The 25,203-nt window shown below is 43.4% G+C and overlaps 1 protein-coding gene across 1 annotated transcript in view; it reads right to left on the reverse strand.

The window, feature by feature from the left end:
- NOX3 (NADPH oxidase 3) overlaps positions 1-25,203 on the reverse strand; it is a 340,950-nt gene that overhangs the window by 5,599 nt on the left and 310,148 nt on the right. Inside the window, exons 5-10 of the mRNA XM_053293552.1 lie at positions 21,951-22,096; positions 19,202-19,383; positions 16,515-16,644; positions 5,459-5,551; positions 2,222-2,475; positions 550-712 (exon numbers count right to left, since the gene is read on the reverse strand). Coding sequence (XP_053149527.1) covers positions 550-712; positions 2,222-2,475; positions 5,459-5,551; positions 16,515-16,644; positions 19,202-19,383; positions 21,951-22,096 — 968 coding nt within the window. The remainder of the gene's footprint in view (positions 1-549; positions 713-2,221; positions 2,476-5,458; positions 5,552-16,514; positions 16,645-19,201; positions 19,384-21,950; positions 22,097-25,203) is intronic.

Consider the following 25,203-nt stretch of genomic DNA (forward strand, 5'->3'; position numbering starts at 1 on the left):
TGCGTTCTTTGAAGTGTGCGCTCTTCTTCTCTGATGCTGAAGTGCACATCTGCCATGCATTATGGCAAGCAACAGTAGAGCTACTCCCTGTTCCTCATCCATTATGTGTGGACTTTAAAGAACATGGAAGTGACTTGTTTAATTCAGATCACATCCTAACACTAGCAGACTTCAGCTGCCTTTGCACCAATGCGTGTCCACTGCCACAGCTCAACAAATGATTCAATGACAATCCACCCTGAGCAAGGAACAGGCTTGTGCTGAGGATTTGGGGGACACACCAGAAGCCACAGAGGCCACTGCAACCATGTGTGTAATTCATCAATAGGAATAAGCAGCTAGAGGGAGTTTGCTTTGGCAGGGGGAGGCCAGACAGTGCTTGGTCTCCCAGGCTAGATGCATGATGTCACAGATTAACAGAATTGGGGTATTAGCAGAAGACAACTGAGAATTTCCAAGCACAATAATGCTGACTATATTTATCCTGCAAGCCAGCAGATGATATAAAAGCAGCTTTACAAAGGAAATTAAAACCAAGGTATCACCTACCTTTTCCAGTCTCAGTTCAGTATTTAGATTGCAGCACTTGTACCATATAGACTTCAGAATGGATGCAAAGGGAGTAACCCCTATCCCTGCTGCAATGCACACACTAATTTGATACTGAAAGACATCTGTTGCTGCAGCTCCAAAGGGTCCATCCACAGCTAGTCTGCAATAATAGTTAAACTAATAATATCACAACTGCATAATAGCAGTTGACATCCTGACTAAATTAGTTGTACTGTATAATTTACTTCAAAGCACTACTCTAAAGGACCACTAAATTTCAGTAGCACTTCCTCTAGGAAATTTAGTCAGGATGCCAGCCAATATGTTAAAGTACAAAATATAGCAGGCCTGCATTTCCTAAAATGATGATTCCATTGCTTTTACTCCAAGAAAAAGCACCCAGCTTTCAATGAGTGCAATTTGGATACCAAGGAACCTATTCATTACAGTGCAAGACAGCAAGAGGGGCATGTGGGTAAGGGACTTGGCCATTTATTTAAGCATCCAATTGCAATGTTAAGGATTTCTGAAATCTGATTAGTCACTTAATTGCATGCCCAAATTTAGAGGCAGCATTTGCATACTTAATTTTGATTTACTAACATGCATCCTGGTTTTAAAATCTTGTTTTTTTTTTACAGTGTGCAGATTAAAGCACAGAGGAACTGATTTAATTTTGAAATGTGTTTCATCAGTTTGAAAACTTCTTGCTACATAGTGAAGGAGTGAAAATTGGAGGATGGGGAAGGAATATTCATAAATATATTAAAATGAATGTCTGAGCAAAAAGGATATTTTAGGTAAAACCAATTTGTCCCAATCCAGGGAGAGGGAGCTGCATGCAGAATCAGGCTTCTGTTTGCACAACTGATGTGAATATGGACATGCATCCTGCTGAGCAGTTCAAACCCCACTGGACTGGCTAGATGCATCTTTTGATTAGGACAAGGTTCCACATCCTTATCTGGAGCCAATACCTGGGCATAGAACTAGTTCTGCACAACTAGAGCTGGAATGAAACCCCTCTTCTTAAACACTATCCTTAAATCCTCTAATATATTTTAATTGGATATTTTAAAAACCTAATCCCTCTTTCACTGGATTAAAAGTGATTTAGCAGCATACATTCACAAAATTTAAAATACAGGATCTGGGTTTATATTAATACATTTCACTCTTATCTGGAGCAATTTAGTCTTATCTGGAGCAATACAAAATTATAGATCATTAATTGTACAATTAAGTCCTGTTCATTTCTGTGATCTTAAGTGCAGTCCCATTCAAAAGTGTGCCTAGGAGGGTGCCAGTGTTGAATGGCTGTCACTGATTTTGTCAGTCCTGTCACTCAAAAGTGAATACCATTGAGTCCAAAGTTCGCCAGTAAGGGACTGCCTAGCTTTCCCACTGAAAACAATAGGTACTGGCTAGGATCATTTCCATGCCCAGCAATATTTCTAAGATTTTGTAAGTAACATAATTTAAGTTGCCCTTCTAGAGGAAAACATTTAGATAGGATATATTTTTCTGTCACTAAGGCAGCATACACTCTGCATTTTCCTACAACTATAATTATAATTTATACTATATTTTGATATGTAAAAATGCTTCACAAATCTTAAGCTAATCAAAACAAAATGACAAGTTGCAACACTGTAATTAGTTATCAAACCTTGGCAGCTTCCAGGGCTCTTTAAAGACTTTTTCTTCTGCTCCAAAGGCATTGAAAAGGGCTTCTGTCCAATCTCCAACTGAACGTATATGTACACTGAAAAAGTCATCTTCAGGGGCTGATGTGAGAGTGAAAGGGTGCCACTCCAGCTGTGATATAAGAGGACACTGGAGAAAAATGTACTGACCAGCCTCCATCTGAAAGCCATGTTTCCTCATCTGAAGCTCCAGAACTCCAGAAGAATGAGACACTACCTAAGCCACAGTCAAATGATAACCAACATTTTAATATCTATCTATTTCTCCATCTCCTACTTATCAGTAGTAAAGCTTTCTGTCAGTTTGGTGCTGACTCCTGGCGACCACAGAGCCCCGTAGTTGTCTTTGGTAGAATACAGGAGGGGTTTACCATTGCCACCTCCCGTGCAGTATGAGATGATGCCTTTCAGCATCTTCCTACATCGTTGCTGCCTGATATAGGTGTTTCCCATAGTCTGGGAAACATACCAGCGGGGATTTGAACCAGCAACCTCTGGCTTGCTAATCAAGTCATTTCGGCTGTACATGCTATTCCGCCATTGTCCAGGCTCTCAGCTAAGTCAGGCACTGGGAATGTCCTCAGGGCTGATCACTAGTGCCTGACTTGTCCAACCCTTGATGTCGCCTCCTTGTGGGAGGATAACCTAAGTGGAAGGCAGGGTGGCAGCAGTGTGGAGCACTTCATAGTGACCGTGCTGGCTGCTGCCATCTTTAAAAACAAACAAACACACAATAGAAGGGGTCTGCCCCATCATTGCATCACAGTAACATATTGATGAGACAAGCATATTGCATTACAGTATTGGTTGTGAGTGGGGTTTTTTTAAGACTGTCACTGTGAAGCACTCTGAATTGCTGCCACTGCCCAACTCTCAAGGCTAGCACTGGGCTCAGGGATGGGCTGTGGGCCTTCTGATGGTTCTGTGCCCAACTTGGCTGATGGTCCTGTGCTTGGCTTCTGATGGCCAGTGCCCAACTTGGCTGACCCCTGATGTTGCCCCCTGGCAGGAGCAAAAGAAGCCCTGTTCCTGCTCTAATAAAGTCCACTGATCCACTGCATGTCTGTGGAATCCAGTCCTTTCTTTGTTGGTCAGTGTCATTGTCCTTTGTATCCTTCATTATGTTATGCTTTCCTTTCTGTGTGTGGTTTAAACCACTGGCAGAAGAAAGTGGGACTCAGCAGACTTACAAAAGCTGTTTTGTCTCATAAAAAAGGAGGAGGACAGCAGACTGGCAAGGAAAAAGAGAACTGTCTTGAGAACTCTTGAGAGGAGAACTGGTCCTCTTGGTAGCAAGCCTGACTTGTCCGCTTAGCTAAGCAGGGTCTGCCCTGGCTGCATATGAATGGGAGACTTGATGTGTGAGCACTGTAAGTTATTCCCCTTAGGGGATGAAGCCACTCTGGGAAGAGCAGAAGGTTCCAGGTTCCCTCTCTGGCATAATCTCCAAGATAGGGCTGAGAGAGATTCCTGCCTGCAAGCTTGGAGAAGCCGCTGCCAGTCTGTGCAGACAATAATGAGATGGACTCATGGTCTGGCTCGATATATGGCAGCTTCCTATGTTCCTAAAAGGGTTTGAGGCTGGATGCTATGGAACTGTATCTTGTTACCTCCTTTGTTGGGATGGGGCTGTAGCTCAGAGGTAGAGTATTTGCTTTGCATGCTGAAGGTCCCAGGTTTAATCCCTGGCATCTTCACCCAGGGCTGGGAAAGACTCCTACCCGAAACCTTGAAGAGCCACTACCAGTCAGTGTAGACAATATTAAACTAACTTGTTATAAAGAAGCTTCCTACATTTCTATGCTGCTGACTTTCCAGCCCTTGCTAATGTGGACTTTGGTCATTTTGCACCAAATAAATTCAAGACAATGTATAACCAACGTAGCCCAAGACCTATCTTGGCCATAATTTAAATGATACCAAAGACCTCTTCAGATCTTCCTTTCATATATAGATTGAATGTGTGGAATGGGGAGCGGAATCTCACCTCAGTGGAAGGTCTGAAAGGGATATCTACATGCCCACGGCTATAGTGTGAAGAAACATCTTTCATATCTTAAACTGAATGAAGGGTGGGAGTGGTAGAGCATCTCCTTAGCATGCAGAAGGCCTCGGGTTCAACCCCTGGCATCTCTAGATAGGACGCGGGGCGGGGGGGGGGGAGGCTCCTGTCCTTAAACCTGGAGAGCTGCTGCTAATCCAAGTAGACAATACTGAGCTAGATGGATTGTAATCCTATAACATCTGAATTATATAGAACATCTAATAGAGGACTTCTCCTCTGAGAGGAAGAGAAATTAACATAAAGAACAGAAATGATCCTTTGCAGAAATGATCATAAAATTCAATCTGCAATTTTAAAAGTGTTCTTGTAAACCTCTCAGCCACCATTCTCAGCAATGATAGGAACAGTATTAGGCACGCTAGAATTATCACCATGTGAATACAAATCTTGGAGTATCGGCTGCAATAATTAACTCCGGCTAACTCGAGTGTAGGGGAAGAATGGCAGTTCAGTACCCAAATAGCAGAGCAAAATCAGTTTGGGGAGAAAGCAGCAAAGCAAGAGGTCTTGAGACAGTTCTTGAGTATTGAATAACTACAAGGATTTATTTAGAAGCTACAAAAGGATAGGAAAGCTGAGCTTAAGGCTGAAGGGGGGAGAGAGACTAAACAAACAGCCATCTCTGGAGAGACAAAATGGAGACTAACACTGGAAGAACAAAGAGAGAGCAGTCCAGCACTTTTATCCATGACCGTAAAACCCCCAGTGGTCACTATGAGACATTGCAGCTGAGAGCTGATGCTGCCAAGGTCCTAGCTATAACATAGAGAACTAGTTGCACAATCAACACTGATGACTGGTGACTGATTTGAATCTGAATATACAAATATTAGCTACAATTTGCTCCTGGATGCCTAACGCTTTTTAATCTAGAAGCCCCCTGCATCCACCATGGTTATGTTCCATATCTTTAAATAAGTTTCAGATTTGCTCTTGCAGAAAAACCGTGTTTGTTTTTTTAAAAAAAGCAATATTATGAGAGGAAGGCAAGAGTGAAATGCTCATGAATATGATAATGAAAATGAACTTCTGAACAGAATGTGGAATAGACCAAACAGGAAATAGAACTTTCTTCCAATGAAGCAAGATAGTCATACATTTTGATTTTAACACAGATAATAAAGTGTATACACACCTTTGTAATGACAACATCTTGCTGAAACCTCCAAAACCTAATAAGCCTTTCACAGATGTATAATATCACAGGACCCAAGACCCACTTCCAAGCCTGTTGAAAATAATATACTGTAAATCCTCATAATATGACTCCTCAGTGAAATCCTCCTATTCTAGCCCACCTCTGCCTTGTCACTGCCAGAACTGTGTTAGGAGAGGTGCCCAAAGATCCATTGCTATGAGCAAGAAGATTGTCAAACCCTGACCTCACAGATTAAGAATACAGGTTTCTGCTCTCTTATGCATTACCAGATCTGATAGGTTAGCTTTCATCCAGGTGTCTTGGGCTTTGTAGACTTCTCAGGTAAAGGATTAGGGAGGTTCTTCCATCACCAAAGGTGACTGAACAAGTGTAAGTTGGCTTAATTGGTCGACAAAGAATTGTGCCTCTGCAGTTGCTGAAAAGCTGCAATTGTCCTTCTTCCCAGGCTTGCTAGTGAATAGCTGGACAGACTAGCATGGTTATTCTTTCCAGTTCAGACATACTATCATTCTCCATCTCTAGGACCTTAAAGTCTGCCCAGAGATGTAAGTTTTGGGCAGTATACAAATACGTTAAACAAACAAATAAATAAATAAATAAATAAAGTCCTCAAAAGAATGTTGCAAACATTGCCTTCCAGTCAATCATCAACTGTTCTTGGATTATGTGCAGATGGCACTCTATGGTTGAGAAACTGACCCACTGCCCCAGTTTGTAGATATGTACTTACAGCAGTGGCTAGACCAGAAGGAGAACAGGTTTTATGATAGCAGTCATGAACCCTTTTGCTTCATGGGAGATTACATGTGAGCACTGTAAAATATTCCCCTTAGGGCAGTGGTTCCCAGCCTGGGGGCTTCCACTTTATGTTGCTGGGGATTATGGGATTTGTAGTTCAGCAACATCTGGAGGCCACAGGTCAGGGATCACTGCCTTAGGGGATTGGGCTACAGCGCAGTGGAAGAGCATCCGCATGCTTGCATGTAGAAGGACCCAAGCTGAAATTCACTCCCTGGCATCTTCAGGTAGGGCTCGGACTCCTGCATGAAACCTTGGAGAGGCACTGCTAGTCAGTGTAGACCAGGACTGCTCAACTTAGGTCTCCCAGCTGTTTTTGAACTACAGCTCCCATAATTCCCAGCCACAATGGCCAATAGCCAGGGATTATGGGAATTGTAGGCCAGCATCTGCAAGAGGGCCGAAGTTAAGCAGCCCTGGTGTAGACAATAGTGAACTAGATGGACCAACGATCTGAGTCAATATAAGGCAGCTTCCTATGTTCCACTTGTCTACCAAACAGAAGATTGGCATGGTTAACTTGGAAAGCACTGATCACTTGCTGCCAGCGTGGTATAGTGGTTAGAGTGCTGGATTAGGACTGGGGAGACCCGAGTTCAAATCCCCATTCAGCCATGATACTTGCTGGGTGACTCTGGGCCAGTCACTTCTCTCTCAGCCTAACCTACTTCACAGGGTTGTTGTGAAAGAGAAACTTAAGTATGTAGTACACCACTCTGGGCTCCTTGGAGGAAGAGCGTGATATAAATGTCATAACAACAATAATAATATCAAATGTCCATACAAATACTGCCGGTAAATCTTCTCCAGCAATGCAACCCTGGTTGCTGGATGCTGGATTTCAAATTCTTCACATCATCCTTTTGCACATGCGAGACCCAATCCAACAAGGGATCCACACACAGAATTTTATTTCTGGACATAGATAGTGCTTGGTCAGAATTCATATCCTTTATGTCTGTAAAATATCTACTTCCTTATTTCTGTCACAGATACTTTCTGGACTGGATTCAGCAGCATTTCAGGAAGTGATGATTTTCCTTCTATGCTTCTGCTTTTAGCAGAGTTTTTTAGTCTGTTGCACTGGCCAGAAATTGACCCAAAAAATTCAGTTATGCTGAAATGACCCATTTTTATTTAAGCGATTAGGCTGTTTTTAATTCAATAATTACACTTAGCAGATCTATGACATTAAGTTACTTAGACCTCAAGATATTATAGCTCATAGCACCACATGGTCATATATACTGATTATCCTATCGATCAAAGCTAATTAAATGACCATAAGGCTATTCACATGACACGAGCCGCCTGGGGTAACTCAGGTGGTTCGTGTCGTCTGGATGCTGGGAGTCCTCTGCTCCTGGCTGCTCCAGAATGTTTTTTTTACGCAGGGCTTTTCCTGGGTAGGCTATCACGGGCATGATCACCCCCAGATAAATAGGTTTCCCCCTGGCTAGCCACCATTTCTGGCAACCAGCCAGAGGGAAGGAGCGGCTGTGGCAAGTGTGGTGGCTGCACTCTGGAATGTGGGAGGAGGAAGTCCTTCACCACGCCACCATTTGTGGGGGCACACAGTGCAGCAAAGGCAAAGACGACCACGGTCGTCTGCTGGGGAAGGCAGGCGAGCTCCAGCCTTTCCCACAGACTTCCCAGTGGTGGCGTGAGGTCATGTGAATGACCTCCACATATATTTCCTGATAATCCTGTTCAGCTTGAACTACAGCAGCTGTAGATCATTAGATAGAATGCAAGATGCTTTCTTTTTTTAAGGAGTGCAAACATTCATACTTGCATTTTACATTTGGTATCTAAAAAATAATAGTTTGCAATGGCTTATTTTAGTCAGCACAAAGTACAAAACATGCGTGCTCTTTTATTAAACAGGCTGAAAACCAGTGAAGCCAAATTACTTGGGTTTAAGTTGGTTTTTTTCTATTTTTGGTTGTTGTTGTTTTTTTAAGAAGCAATAGAGAAAATACTGAGATGGAGTCTTTCTAATCTGTATTTTTTTAAAAACCTGAAAAAAAACTACTTGCAAAAACCGTTTCACCCTTTTTTTGGTTCATTGCATCCACACATTACCATCACATTCCATTTTTGTTAAACCACTCATAAATTAAATGCATTAATTTATATGTCCACATATTTAACCACTAACACATCCACATATTTAATCATAACATTAGATGGGTGCCAATAAATAGGATGGCACTCTTCCAGATTACCAGCAGAACAATATTTTATCACCCAATAAAATAACCAATGATCTAAAAGCAACTATATATTTGAATTGGTTTTAAACGTTGCAAGGTATATATAAAATTCTTGAACACAGGTATCTTCTCTACACAAATATAAATCCGATAACCATTTCCTTATACTCTCTACTGCACTGAGGCTGGAACTACATGTTTTATAGATCAAATCGTGTTTCCAAATGCCTGCTGCCATTTCTCTGCTGCAAAGTGGCCAGTGGAAGAAGGCAATTTGCTGGACAGAACCATTAGGTGAGAGGAAGGGTGCTTAAACTTTTCCCTGCCTTCCACTTTCCCCTTGAAACCCTGCCCCCACCAGTTGTTTTGATCCCAGCTGGTGTTCCAGAACCATATTTCTGTCTAAACCTACATTTGCAGGAGAGGTGTGGTAGCCTGGAAATACAACTTAAACCATATAACAGCTAGTACAGCCTGAGCTATCACTGCCTTCTCCAGCACCACTGCAGCAATATGCATTGGTGCTGTGGAATTAGTACTCCCTCCAAGCCCCTTTCAAACTCAGCTGTGACAGGAAGGATGCCACAAAGGGGCAAAACATGGGTGGACTGGCAAGTCCATTAGGACCCAATGCTGGGTGTCTGCAGCACCATTACGACATTTTGCTGTGAGCCAATGGGAAGGACTGTAGCTCAGTGGGAAAGCATTTGCTTTGCATGCAAAAGGTACCAGCATCAATTACTGGCAGAGAGAGTTGGGAAATATCCTTTTGAAACCCTGGAAGTTGTGCTCTCCCCCACCTGCACGGAGGCCATGTACGTACTGGCATCATGCACTGGCAGAGTGCTGCCGGCACGTGCAAATAGTTGGGAGGAGTGCTGCTGATTCATGAAGTGGCAGCGAGTGGCGGAGGGGCACGCGTGCACCTGCTCTCCTCCATTTTAAAGCTGCAGGGGATGTGTTATGGATCATGCTTTGAATCACAATTCGTGCACATCCCTCGGGCAGAGCTTTGTGACTTTGCCTAAGATGAGAAGCTTTTTTTGCTGCCATAACACAAGCCCCTGCTTGCACCACAGCAGTTAAGGTGGCACCACAGAATCGGACTGTGAGTCCCTTGAAAGTGAGCAAGGGTATCTTGTCTGCTGAATCTACATGCTTCAGCCTGGCAGGGTTGTTGATCAGGCTGTAACTCATCGGAACAGAACTGCTCCATGTTGAAACATCCATTTTTGCTGATGAAACTGTGGTGCTGCTCAGTGTACAATGTCACCGATGAAATGTTGGCCTAACTACTTGCGAAAGAAAAGGAAAAGCAAGAGACTTTCCTCTTTCTGTTTGTATTGCACTGACATAAAAACCCTAGTAAGGAATTTTAAAACTATTTGATATCCTCCCTGAGAATTCAGCCAAAGCTTTCAAAGAGGCTTCTTTGATCCTTTAGCAAGCAGCTGTATAAAGTGTTCTCTTTAAAGTGTCTTTTTTGTTGGAAATGAATAGTCTTTGATGGCATGTTGAGTGACCAAGCTTTCCTTGTATTGAAGACACTTGCCTTTTTCCAAGGTGACAAATTCGTTAATGTTGATATTAAATACACTTGAATGGGCTGCTGCTGATGACTGGATATGCAAACTTTAATGCTCTCATGGTAGACTAATATTATTAGTAGGGGAGTGTGGCCAAATCTATGAGGTATAGTTCTTTCATATGTGTGCTTTGTATATCCAATTACATTTTTTAAAAGGTCTGTATGAATTCTGTATAGAGAGATGCGCAGCCCAGTTCTTTGAAAAGCCTACTGAATGTTTTCTATAGGGGTGTGCAATTCGGGTTTTCGGGTGATTCGGCTCGGACCCGAGCCGAATCACCCCTGTTCTGTTTTGTGCCCGAATCTGGGTCACCCGAATCACTCTTGATTCGGTTCGGATTCGGATTTAATCCGAATCCGAATCCGAATGGATTCGGGGGGGTAAAAAGGGGCCCAGGGGCAAAATTTTGGGGTGGTGTGGTAGTGCCCAATGGGTAGAGTCTACCACCCCAATTTCAGGGGGATTGGGCAAAATCCTGATTTTTGGTGAATTTTTAAAGTTTCAGTGACTTTGGGGCAGTTTGGGGGCATAGCATGGGATTTGGGCAAAAGGGGTGGGGTGGGGTGGTAGTGCATAATGGGTGCAGGCTACCACCCCAATTTCAGGGGGATTGGGTAAAGGGCTGATTTTTGGTAAATTTCTGAAATTTTCATGTCTTTGGGGCAGATTGGGGCATATTGGGGCAGAAAGTGGGGCCTGGGGCAGAATAGTGGGGTGGGGTGGTAGTGCCTCATGGGTTCAGGCTACCACCCCAATTTCAGGGGGTTTGGACAAAGGGGTGATTTTTTGAGAATTTTTGAAGTTTTGGTGACTTTGGGGCAGTTTGGGGGCAGAAAGTGGATCTGCCCCAAAAGAGTGGGGTGGGATGGGAGTGCCTCATGGGTGGAGGCTACCACCACAATTTCAGGGGGATTGGGCAGAGGGCTGATTTTTTGAGAATTTTTGAAGTTTGGGTGTCTTTGGGGCAGATTGGGGGCAGAAAGTGGATCTGCCCCAAAGGAGTGGGCTGGGCTGGTAGATAGTGCCTAATGGCTGGAGGCTACCACCCATGCCCAATTTAAGAGTGATTGGGCAGAGGGGGGAATTTTGGTGAATTTATTTTTATGAGGTTTGTCTTCATAAGGTGAAGTGTGCTAAATTGATTACTTCCTCATATTATTCATAGTAAAGGAAAGTGTGAAAAAGTGAAAGTGGGGTCATGAGAGTTGTTTAATTAAAAAAAATCTCATTTGCTATGATAGAATGAGAATTCACACCTCAGAAAAAACTTCTAAGGTGTGAATTCTCATTCTATCATAGCAAATGAGATTTTTTTCAATTAAACAGCTCTCATGGACCCACTTTCACTTTTTCACACTTTCCTTTACTATGAATAATATGAGGAAGTAATCAATTTAGCACACTTCACCTTATGAAGACAAACCTCATAAAAATAAATTCACCAAAATTCACCCCCTGCCCAATCACTCTTAAATTGGGCATGCGTGGTAGCCTCCACCCATTAGACACTATCTACCAGCCCAGCCCACTCCTTTGGGGCAGATCCACTTTCTGCCCCCAATCTGCCCCAAAGACACCCAAACTTCAAAAATTCTCAAAAAATCAGCCCTCTGCCCAATCCCCCTGAAATTGTGGTGGTAGCCTCCACCCATGAGGCACTCCCACCCCACCCCACTCTTTTGGGGCAGATCCACTTTCTGCCCCCAAACTGCCCCAAAGTCACTAAAACTTCAAAAATTCTCAAAAAATCACCCCTTTGTCCAAACCCCCTGAAATTGGGGTGGTAGCCTGAACCCATGAGGCACTACCACCCCACCCCACTATTCTGCCCCAGGCCCCACTTTTTGCCCCAATATGCCCCAATCTGCCCCAAAGACATGAAAATTTCAGAAATTTACCAAAAATCAGCCCTTTGCCCAATCCCCCTGAAATTGGGGTGGTAGCCTGCACCCATTATGCACTACCACCCCACCCCATTCCTTTTGCCCAGATCCCATGCTATGCCCCCAAACTGCCCCAAAGTCACTAAAACTTTAAAAAATCGCCAAAAATCAGCCATGAAACGAATCACCCGAATTTTTTGGGTCCGAAATTCGGGTGATTTGGCTCGTGCCCGAAAAATATCGGGGGACATCGGGGGTGATTCGGTTCAGCCCCGAATCACCCGAAATTGTTCGTTTCGGGCACAGATTGTTTTGTGCCCGAAATTTTTTGCACATCCCTAGTTTTCTAGGCATTTTTAGCCTACTTTCCTTAAGGTAAACAAGCTTATGAGATCACCCAGCATTGTGTGTATGTGTGTGTGTGTCCACCCCCATCAACTTCGCAATGCCTGCACCAATATGAACCAAATTGTGTACAGTTGTAGGGACACGTATTTTTTCACCCTCTAGCTCAGGTACATCTGCAGTACATTGGATTCCTGGACCTATGTTCATCCAATATCTGACCTAAGATTTTGCTTGAGATCCTGCTCGATGATCTACTATATTTGATGGTAAAATATAAATGAAAGGATAGTTTCAACAAGTTGTTCTGGTAAGAACTAATCTGCTTACTTTCCTTTCACTATAATCTTAATCGATAATTACCATCTTCACATGTTAGCCCACTTCAGCCTTAAATGTTCACACATCCGCCATCTTGAATTGGGGTGGATGACATCATCACAAACTATGCCATTGAGGTGTCCATATGTGTCACTCACTACACCTGTACCAAATTTGGTTCATATTGGTTAGGTAGTCCACAAGTCAGCCCACTTGTGCCTCAACAGTTCATGCATCCAGCATGTTGCATTGGAGTGGATGGCATCATCATAAATTATGCCATTGATGTGTTTTTGTGTCAATCACTACAACTACACCAAATTTGGTCCAAATCAGTTAGGCAGTCCACAAATTAGCCCTCTTGCACCTCAAATGTTTATGCCTCCACCATCTTGAATTGGGATGGATGACATCATCACAAACTATGCCTATGTGCCCCTACAGCAGTAGCAAATTTGGTTCAACTCAATTAGGTGGTGCATAAGTTAGACCAGTTATGCCTCAAATGTTCATGCGTCCGCCATATTGAATGGGGTGGATGACATCACAAACTAAACTCTTGTGTCCCTATAACTGTTCCAAATTTGGTTTAAATCAGTTAGGTGCCTCAAATATTTATGCGACTGCCATTTTGAATTGGGGTGGATGACATCATCACAAACTATGCCTTTGAGCCATCTCTATGTGTCACTCACTACAAGTGTACCAAATTTGTTTCAAATCTGTTAGACCAGGGCTGCTGAACTTTGGCCCTCCAGCTGTTTTTGGACTACAGCTCTCATAATCCTCAGCCACAGTAGCCAATAGTCAAGGATTATGGGAGTTGTAGGCCAACATCTGCAGGAGAGCCAAAGTTGAGCAGCCCTGGGTTAGATGGTCCACAAGTTGGCCCACTTGCACCTCAAATATCTACATGTCCACCATATTGAATTGGGGTGTGTGACATCATCACAAACTATGCTATTGAGGTGTCCCTATGTGTCTCTACAGCTGTAGCAAATTTGGTCCAAATCAATTAGGTGGTTACAATTTAGCCCTCTTGTGCCTCAAACGTTCACATGTCCCCCATCTTGAATTGGAGTGGATGACATCATCACAAATTATGCCTTTGAGCAATTCCTATGTGTCCCTCCAGCAGTAGCAAATTTGGTTCAAATCAGGCGGTACACAAGTTAGCCCACTTGTGTCTCAAATGTTTATGTGTCCACCATCTTGAATCAGGATGGATGACATCATCACAAGCAACACAGTTGAGGTGTCCTTTTGTGTCTCTACAACTGTACCCAATTTGGTTCATATTGATCCAGGCACTGCAAAGTTGATAGAGGGGACACACAAATGGACACACACACACACACACACACACACACACACACACACACACACTGTATGCCTGGGAGAGCTGGTTGTGCGGGCTTCCTTCTTTTGTGAAGGACAGTCTGCGAAGCCAATAGCAGCTGGAGTGAGGGAGGAGCTTCCTTCTTTAACTCCAATTTTGGAGAAGGCTACCAGGCAGCGGTGTCAGCATTCAGATGTAATGCTGGCCCCACTAAACTGGAAGTAGAGGTGGCGAAACCAGGAGATAACCGAAGGTACAGAATGGAGTTTGGGGAGGGAAACTGGGGGTCCATTTTCCCTTTAACTGTGGTTGCCAGCATTCAGACATATGATTTGTGAAACCAGAGGTGAAGGGACCTCCAGTTTTGTGTTACATGTGAATGTGGCCACAGAATGCCACGTGATCTCATAAGCTTAGCTAGCTATTTAAGCATGTGAGCTATTTTTATTTTTTATTATTTTTTATTATTTTTGCACTTATACCCCGCTTTTCCTCTGAGGAGCTCATAGCGGTGTACATGGTTATTTTTTATCCTCACAACAAACCTGTGAGGTAGGTTAGGCTGAGAGATACATGACTGGCCCAGAGTCACTCAGGGAGTTTCATGGTTGAATGGGGATTAGAACTCAGGTCTTCCCGGTCCTAGTCCAACACTCTAACCACTGTGCTGTGCTGGCTATTTTGTCTTTTATGATAATAAATTGGCATGAACAGGGAAAGGGGACAATAGTTCAGAATTAGAGCACACTGCTTTGCATACATTCAGTCCCTAGTTTGACCCTTGGCATAATCTGTTTTAAAAGTCTATCAACAACAAGACAGGGACAGACCCCTGTCTGAAACCCCCATGATCCACTGCCAGTAAAATATAGACAGTACTGGGTAAGAGGGACAATTAATCTGACCTAGTATTAGGCAGCTCCTTATATCCTTATAGCGATAGTGATACTGGCCCATGGAATTGAGCATAGCATATAAGGACCGCCTTGGGATTGTTTGAATGAAAGGCGGTAAAAACAACAACAAATAACAATAAATAAGTCAAGTGTTCTCTCCAATTGAGTCTTCTGTGGATATAGTAGTGTGGAATCTTTGAGTTAGACCCCTCCAGACGAAATAGAGAAACAGCAAGGCTAGTCACACGTGTGTGCAAAACCAGGCTAAGGGAGCCCAGCCCGGTTTTGCATGCACATCGGAACCGCTGGGATCGGGCCGATCCCAGTGGCACCATGGCGGCAAACTGCCTAGGTAGCCACCCTTGAAAACAAGGTTAAAGGAGCAAGCTGTCCTTTGACTCCGTTTTTTAGATCGTCTGGCAGCCATGGAGACATGTCTTTAAAAAATCTTTTAGCAGAAATTCTGAGTTAATCATCACATTTTAATTGTTATGGTTCTCCACAGATTTCTAACATTTAATAAGCAGATCAATAATTCCAAAATGACAGAAGATCTTTCTCAAATTCAGATTTACTATGCTTCAAATTTACAATAAAACGAATAATGTTTGAAGTTGAAATCCCACACATTTCAAACTGTTCTTTTACTTCCCTTTTGCAAGCACATTAATAAAATATTCGATTGCATATCTTTAATTTCCTGAACTTCTCTATCAGTGTATTCTACACAAAATTTATTCGCCCAGTCAACAATAGGCCTCACCAACTAGTTGGTAAATATTTAACAATGCTATAATTCAGTGTTGTTATTCTGCAAAAGTACTATTATTGCAATATTATCAATATTTTTAAAAATAATACAGTTTGGCAACGTGCAGATTATCTGTACATTCGGTGTGCAGAAAGGTGTGACAACTGATGTTATCCTCATTACTTTCAGTGCATGACATTGAAAGAAAACTGCTGTTCATATTTGCAGTATTGATTTTTTTATGGAGACACTGTAAGTTAACAGAAGTTTGGTGAGATGCAGGCACTGGCTTCTAAATATATAGACAGACTAGTGGCACATAATGGGTTGATATGGGAACTAATATAGGTTAGCCATTAAAATCTCTGCCAGTTATTGATTTATTTTCCCATCTCTTTTAACATAGTATTTTTATTCCTTCCCTCTTTCTTTCCACCCCACAAATCTTTTGTTAAGCGCAGTTTAAAAATATTTGGCTTTTAAATGTTATATTATCACTCAAGCATTTGACTTACTGTACATGATGGTTACTTAATTACTCCCTGTGGATTTGCAATCTTGTTAGCTAAAAACAACCACCACCCTCCAATCTGTTAGACCTTTGACTTATGTTTTCTTACTTGTTTCTTTAAAAAAAAAGCAAAAAGCGCCACTGCATCAAATTTTTGCTCTTTTTGCACTATGTGGCCAGGCAAGCAACCTTAATTCTCATCAGAGAAATACAGGCACAATATGACATCTAGCAATTAAAAGTTTGGAAGGCATTGTTGACAAAGCAGGAATAGCAAACAAATTGAGATTTTATTTCAGTGGCACTGTGATTTTATTTAGAACATTGGAAATGGTGCAACAACTTTAGCAATGCAATATTTAGGATGCAAGAGTCATTCTTACCGCAGGGCTTTTGCCAGAAAACTGTGGCAGAGGACACTGAGCTGTTGTTTCCCACTCCAGATAATGATCTTTGCAATAAGTAACATTGTGCAGCAACAGACTTTGAGCAGTCTGACCACGGACAAGCTGACTAAATAGAAAAACAAAGGTATAAACTAGAGCTGAACTGAAACAATATTTTTTAGTTTTGTTTTCACTTATATTATTGTCAGTATGTCCCTGAACATCAATCTTTTAGCATCTTTGCAAGTAGCAACACATGGTTGGGGGCATGTGAAAATTCCTGGGCAACTTTTAGGAGCCTTGTTCAATATAATTGAATGAGGTGGGACAAAAGTCTGACACCTAAGGGTGGGGAAGGGCACTCACTGGCTGGGGCAACAATTCACTCTTCACTCTCCCCCTTCTCCCTCTCTAACAAATTGGCATGCTGTTGGCTCATGGTAAAAGGACAGGTTTGGGGTTCAAAAAAGATGAGATGAGGGAGAGGGGAGGGGAGGGGAGGGGGGAGGAGTGTCAGACAGCATCCTTTCCTCCTACGCCTCTCTTTCTGACTAGCTGACTAATAATCAGGTTCAGCCCACCCCTACCTTAGCCCGATTGACGGCTCAACAATGAGGAAAATGTAACTATGCATCAGTTAGCCAATCACAAGGAGAGGAGGAGATGCTGTCTGTCACTCCCCCTCTCCCCTTCTCTCCTGAAGCTGAGATACAGTTAAAAAGATCTTCAGTTAAAGGAGTTTAGGGACCATCTTTGGATCCTGCCCTTGTTAAAAATAACAGGGTTAAAATATCACTTCTTTCCTCTGCTCCCCCTTAGTAACTTCTCAGGTGAAATCTGGGACTCAGCATGGAAAATGTTGATTTGGCTGTGTGGGGGGGGGGAGGGAGAGAGAAAGAGGGAGGGAGGAGGGGAGGGGGACCAGTGTTAATGGATGCATAAGAAAGGCAGAAACATTGTTGATGCTGAATGGATATATGAGGTGACTCTAGTAAGTATATCCATTTTAATAAATGCTTTTGAGCCAAGGGAATGAGTGTGTCCAAGTTTGTGTGTGCAAGTGCCTGCACGTGTGAGGAGTGTGTAACATTATTTGCACAGAAGTGAGAGAAAGGGTGTGCCAAGAATATTTTGTTTTTCACCATGCCCTTACATTTCTTTTGCAGCAAAGATGAGGAGGAGGAGGAGGAGGAAGGGAAGGAGGGGACAGGGTTCTATCTTAGCTTCTTGTCCCCTGATCCAAATTGGATGCATCTCTGTTTGGCATTGATAGGTGTGGTAACTGCTAGGCCTGTGCACCACCAAAAATGTCAGATCAATTCCAACCCAATCCAAACACCCCATCCAAAAAAACCCAACAACACTGAGGAAGTCAATATGGCCTCCCCACCACCATGAGAGTCAGAGTTTGGTCAGAACTGTCTTGACATTTTACAGACATTCCTGTTTGGCCCCCCACCCAAACTCCTCCAGTTTAAAAGGAGTCACCATCACTGCTCCAGGTCACTACCGCCACTGCTGCTGTGCCACCAGGTCTCTATTGAAGGCCTCTAGCTCTGGCTAGGGCCACTGCCAGCAGTCAGACTGCACCGTTGGGCCTTCACTGGGGACTTCTGGAACTGCTGCCGCCACCAGCCGCAGGGCTACACTGAGGGACAGAACTGCAGGACCTCCATCCTCCTGTGGTGCTGATGCTGCCAACTGGTGCTGCCAACTGATGCTGTGCCACTGGGCTTCCATCGGAGGCCTCCTGTGCTGGCAACGATCTTCATTGTGTGTGGGGGCAGGGGGCAGGGGAAAAAAGGCAAGTGTCATATTTGGTAACTGCCTTTTTAAGAATGCCCAGAAAGACCCGTGGCTCTGTGCATTGTGGGAATTGTAGTTCCTCTAAGGGATGAAGCAATTTGGCACTTCCTTAGAGGAGCTAGGATCTTCACAATGCATACTGCCACAGAGTCCTTCTCAGCATTCCTAAAAAGGCAAGCACCAAATATGCAGCTTGCCCTTTTAAAATGCACTTTTACCACCACCACCCCTTCAGGCAACAAAGATCTCCTCCAACTTCGGAGGTCTCCAATGGCGCTCTGCTGGAGCAGTGGCCAACAGTGCCAGCACCAGCACCAGAGGCCTCCAATGGAAGCCAAGTGACACCAACAGTGCCAGTGCTGGAAGCCTCCAATGGAGACCCGGTGGCGGTAGTGACCTGAAGTGGTGGTGGTGAGTCTTTTTAAACTTTAAAGGTAAGTGTGAGAGAGGGCAGGAAAAGGGTGGGGGGTAGCTTTGACAGCTATGTTGCAACTATGACTAATTCCATGCCAATAGGAGGGAATTTAGTTGGAGTTCTGACTCTCAGGAACCCCTCCTATCAGTTGCGGAATTAATGCTGAGAGGGCCGACATGGGGACTATCATGTCCAACATGCCTGTCATAGGAACTTAGGAAGCTGCCATATACTGAGTCAGAACATTTGGTCTATCTAGCTCAGTATTGTCTTCACAGACTGGCAGCGGCTTCTCCAGGGTCGGAACTATCCAACTGTACAGGCCTAGTAGCTGTTACCTTGGCTCTCTCTAACCTGTTTCTATGTTACCTTCAGCATAGTCAAATTCACCCCCATATTAGAAAACACTATATTATGGCTGATAAAAATAAAAACATGTCATATTACATATATACATACTCACCCCATACCATGAATTACCAAGCCAACAAAGAAGACAATGAAAAGGTGATGGGTGTACCAGAAAACCTCATAGAATGATTTTATGATTATCTCTGTGGATGAAGTCATTATAAGAACTAAAGACACAGTGATCAGGAGACCAGTCACTCCAGCAATGGTTGTTAGTATTTCAATTATCGTGTTCTAAAAAGAGGAAAATGAAGCATTTTAAGGGAAGAATTAATCTGTGCTATGGCTTTAGCTTACACACGAATGTATGGAACAAAAATCAGACCCTTGAAATTATGTTTTCAAAAAATCTGTTTTCCACTTAAGTTTGTGCTTGTAATTTGTGAAATATTAGCTTCAATTCGTTTGCTTTTGTGAAATGATAGGAGAAAACTATATAATCATAGAAGTACCTGTTTTGCTATACAGGGATATACTTGAAGGGAAAAACTGTAAGAACAAGAGTTAATGAAGTGGAGAAGTAATAATGAAAATAGCACAGAATAATCTAGATGTAACTTCCAGAAAAAGGAATGTGGTGGTGAGTGGTGGGGGGAGTACTGTGCTTGATGTCACGTGATTCCTCTTTCAGACGAAAGTGTGATTGTGTGGGGTCCTACTTTCTGAGTAAGTGCAGTTTCTCATAAGCTGTTCAGACTCTGAAACTGGTCAACTAGCTTGAAAGCAATCTGTCTTCACAGTAATAAAATCAGAATGCGGAGGAATGCAGATATGATATAAATCCAGGTCAGTGTAGACAACAGTGTCCAAGATAGACCAATGGCCTGACATAGCATAAGACAGCTTTCTACATTCCATCCTCATCCCATTTGATTAATCCACCATTGAGACTAATTTGGCTTTCTTGGAGCCCTTTATCTTGTTCTGAAAGGAGGTATCTTCTCCAGAGGTTTCAGGGGAGAAGGCAGCATATGGAGTTGACTGCCTACTTCTCTCCTACATTCTGAATCTCAGCCTAGAGCTTAATGTAGAACCTTAAGGTATATGTAAAAACAGTCCCAGACCACATTTTAGAGAACTGTACAACCACTGTGTGTAAACCCAGGAATTTTAATATATCATATCACATATGCTTTTTATAAATTCTGGGGAGTTTCAAAGGTAATTCATTGAGGGCAAAAGCCAATAGCCCTTCTGGGTACACACAAACTTCCCACAGGGTTGCAGGTGAAGGCTGCCTTCCCAACATCATGCCAAACCAGAGGTGAATGAGCCTGAGGTTCCATTTCATGGTTGCCCGAATGCATGAAACCACAGTTTTGTTACGAAAGTGACCTGAGGTTTTTGAGTCAGACCATAATCTGAACCTTCAGTTTGTAGTGAGTTTCCCTGCTCCAACCTGAAGTTTGAATACCAGCTCACAAGTCAACATGGAGGCAGGAGTGTGTTGAGGGTTCCTGGCCTGCCATCACAAGAGCATCCTCTGTCACAGTGGACCAGACCCCAGGATCCTTTGCCCGCCCTCATATACATTTTCCCTTCTAGGAAGTCATCATGATCCCTTCCCGGAGGCCGGAGTAACAGAATAATAATGCCCCCCTGCTACCAGTAATAGTGCTTGTGCGAGACTGTTTGGCTATGGGGCTCTTGTGAAGGTTTAAATGCCATTCAAAGGGGTTTAAATGCCCTTTCCGTTTCAAGGGTGGGTGGTCTATGCCGAAAAGGCACAATTGCACTGGGCACGCCCCCTTGAAGCTCATGGCCAACGCTTGCTGCCCTGCTGATGCCTTGCCTGCAGTCTGGTGAAACAAGCACTACAGAGCTCGCTGGGATGCGGTCTTGGTGGACTAGGAAGAGGATGTTGCCCAATAGGGGTGTGCATGAACCATTCAATCCCAAACCAGTTCACCTTGAACTGGGCTGGTCTGGCAGCTCGATCATGAAGTGAACCAAAGGTGGTTCAGTCCAGCGATCAAGCCCAACCAAGCCTGGTTTGGGTAGACTGGTTTGGGATCGCAAGGACGGCCAGTGGGGTGGTGAGAGAAGTAGTTTAATGTTCTTACTGTCCCAGCGGCGGCTGCCAGTGCTACCGCTTCCACACACACCCCTCCGGTGCATCCCAAGGGTGTGGCGATCCCTCTGCAGCAAGCCGCCCATGTGGCATCAGTGTGGTTCCGACCTTCACAAATGTGTGCAGGCTGGAATCGTGCCGTCACCACATGGGCAGCTTGCTAAAGAGGGATCACTGTGCCAGGGGGGTGAATTGCAGAGCCAGCAGTTGTCACCTGGTAAGAAAATTAAACTAATTATCTCAGTGCCACCACAGCCAACCTTTAGAGGATTCCCTCACCCCTTTGCTTGTAAAGGGGAATCCTCACTAGATTCCCCTTTACAAGTATAGCCCATTGAACCACTGAACCGACCAGCTGGTTAGTTTGACCGAACTGATTTGGGGACAGGCAGTTTGTTCGAATTTGCCCCAAATTAAAAGCAAACCAAGATTTTTGGTTCATGCACACCCCTCTTGCCCAATTCAGGTTGGAAGTTTGTCTGTGGGACTATTCCCAGGTTCAGCAATTAACCTCAGGTTTGTCAGCCCATAGTTTCATGCTATGTCCAAAAGGGTTATGCACAACAGAGCCTTCCTACCTCCAACAGAAAACACTTGTCCCACCTTGTTCAGTAAATCTTTATACCAACCACTCTGCTTGGAACAATTTTGACATTAGGATAGCACAATCATGTTTGTGAATGCATTTGCAGTCTATACAAAATATCAACCAACAAGAGTGCTAACTTACGGTGTCATAATTTCTGATTGGATTCAAATAGGTTTCATTCATACTTTTGCCAATGCCAGACAGTTTGTTGCTCAATTCTCCTGCTTGTTTTGACTGGCTAAGGTGATATCGCTCTATGTTGACCAAGTGTGCAATGATATGAATAGCTATCAAAACAAATATATAAAAGAGGATTATGATATGCCAATATCTGAAATGAATAGCCTTTTTTCAGTTGATGCATGGCTTACTTAGCATCTGAACCAAGCACTCAGATTCTTGTGACCCCTGTGTATTTCAATGTACACTAAGAGCTCCTGCCACATTCATTCCCTGACCCATTCACTTCAATGGGATGCAAAAAAAAAAAAAAAAAAGCCTGGGTGCACAGAATCAGTGCTCCAATTACAGGTTGTAGGGTGGGAAGCTGGGATTCCTAGCTTGGGTTATGGTCCCGCTAGTTACTGTTTTAGATTGCTACAGAGGGCATGATTTGACCACACACACACACACAGGCACATCCCGTCTCCTGAAACCTTCCAGCATTTATCTCTGGGTCTATGTGCCTGGCTGCAAAGAGCAATCTTGTCTACAGCTTTGCATTGCTTCGTTTCCTCAAACTATCTATCCAGACTCACCCATCATATATTCCTCACCAGAGGGGATCTCTCCAGACTCTCCCCATGCACTCACAGGAACATAGGAAGCTGCCATTTACTGAGACAGACCATAGATCCATCTCGCTCAGTATTGTCTACGCAGACTGGCAGCGGCTTCCCCAAGATTGCAAGCAGGAATCTCTCTCATCCCTAACTTGGAGATGCCAGGGAAGGAACTTGGAACTTAGATGTTCTTCCCAGAGCAGCTTCATCCCCTAAGGGGAATATCTTACAGTGCTCACATTTCTAGTCTCCCTTTCATATGCAACCAGGATGGACCCTGCTTAGCTAAAGGGACAAGTCATGCTTCCTACCACAAGACCAGCTCTCTTCCCTCCCCTTCCCTTCACTGACTCAATTTGGTCAGATACCAAATTAATCATCATCATCATCATCATCATCATCATCATCATCATCATCATCATCATCCTTCCTGTTAGTCAGAGTCTCCTGTCATATCCAAAAGGTCCAAGCTCTCTTTGGCTGAGGGAGCTTTTCAGACAAGCAGAACAGCCTTATTAACTACTTTGAAACTTGCCCTACATCTGGAGTAATGTTAGGGTGAGCCCATTCTTGAATTCTAGCAGGGGAAGTAGCGCAAGAGGGGTGGAGGGGTCCAATTTAAATTGCCATCAAGAACTTCCATCAAGGAGAGGAGAGCTGATCTTGTGGTAGCAAGCATGACTTGTCCCTATAGCTAAGCAGGGTCTGCCCTGGTTGCATATGAATCTTAGACTAGAAGTGTGAGCACTGTAAGAAGTTCCCCTTAGGGAACCTGGATGACTAAGAAGAGTTTGGATAACTTCATGGAGGAAAGGTATATCAACGGCTACTAGTTGGAGGGCTATAGGCCACCTTCAGCCTCAAAGGCAGGATGCCTCTGAGTTCCAGTTGCAGGGGAGTAACATCAGGAGAGAGGGCATGCCCTCAACTCCTGCCTGTAGGCTTCCAGCAGCATCTGGTGGGCCACTGTGTGAAACAGGATGCTGGACTAGATGGGCCTTGGGCCTGATCGAGCAGGGCTGTTCTTATGTTCAGTGAAAGAGTTAAGGGCATGGTAGCTAGGGGGGAAACTCTGTGGTGCCCTCTTCCCCTGATGCCCTAAGCACATGCTTGTTTTGCCTTATGGTTAATCCAGGGCTGGTTTCTGCCCACTTGACAAGGTCATCGGAGGAGGCTCGCACCACGTGCCGACGATGAGGGAAGCTCCGCTGTCTTGCATGCAGGACAGGGCCTTCTCAGTTATAGAGCCCAGACTTTGGAATGCTCTCTTGGTGGGCAGCTGCTCCTCAGGCTCCATCACAGTTTTTAGAAAGCAAGTGAAATCTTGGCATTTTACCCAGGCTTTCATATGACTGCTGTTTTTGTTGCTGCTTCTTTGTATTTTATGGTTATATTGTGCATTTTAAAACCATTTAATTAGTTTTGTATTTTTATATTCCAAATTAATATTTTTATTGTGTAATTTTTATAGTTTTATATTGTTTTAAATGTTTTGTAAACTGCCTTGGGATTGTTTTAATGAAAGGTAGTATAAAAATTTAATGATAAACAAACAAACAAAAATAAGAAGCCAGAAACTTCTTTTAGGGCATATGCATGGATTTCTGAGTCCAAACTGCTTTCCAAATAATTGCTTTCCATGTAGGTGTGATGTAGATAAGGAATGGTTTATGTCGGAAGGAAATAATTTAAAAAATCCATTTGCTCTCATAGAGCTAACTAGGTTATTTTCTAGATTGTGGCCGTGTGTTTTCTGGGTTTGCTGACCCAGACAGAAGCTCCGATTGCTGCTGCTGGGATAGGAACTCTCTAACCCTCCAACCCACCCCCAAATGGTAACATGAAAGGCCTTATTATCTCTTACATTCAAAATATGCTCATTCTGTGTATAGAGCTATAGAAGAGACGGATCTAACTGCCAGGTACATGGTCATGTTTAGGTGTTTATATGTGCTATTGTTGTTTTGGTGCATGCTAGTCTTTAATTTTCCATCTAGGTCATTGCAGGGTTCTTTTTCTGGGGCGGGGGGCAGGGGAATAAGCTGCAATTACAGGTTATTATCCACCAGTTCAGTAAGCAAAGAACCTTAAAAAATAGAGTTAAATCTTAATACAGTTGGGTTTTTGCTCTCAGAGAAACATATATATTGAGCAAGTATACATACTTATTCAAGAGGAAAAGTCACTTCTCTATCTTTCTGCATGCCTGTCTGGGATAATCGTTCCATTGAAGTTACTTGCTTTCTAATTATCCACTTTAGTGTTTCCATTACAATCAATCAATGGCCAAACTCACATTATACTATGCTGTTCATTTGTTGAATCATATACCAACACTGAACTAAACAGCTCAATAGCCAACATAGCACGTTGCATGATCTTTTTCAGACAGCACTGGATTGATTTCAAAGGGCAGAAAGGATCACAAATGGGTTACGGATAACTATGTTTGATGTTCAGTGTAATGTTGAACCAGGGTTAGAGAAAATTTGCATGAAATAAGGGAAATGTTAGGAAGAGAAAGTGCACGATCCTACAACAAATACTTGTTCATTAACCATGGTTATGGGATGGCTATGTTACATTTGAACCACCACAAGATGAAACAGAAA

This window comes from Hemicordylus capensis, chromosome 1, assembly GCF_027244095.1.
Source record: "Hemicordylus capensis ecotype Gifberg chromosome 1, rHemCap1.1.pri, whole genome shotgun sequence".
NCBI classification, from domain to species: Eukaryota; Metazoa; Chordata; class Lepidosauria; order Squamata; family Cordylidae; genus Hemicordylus; species Hemicordylus capensis.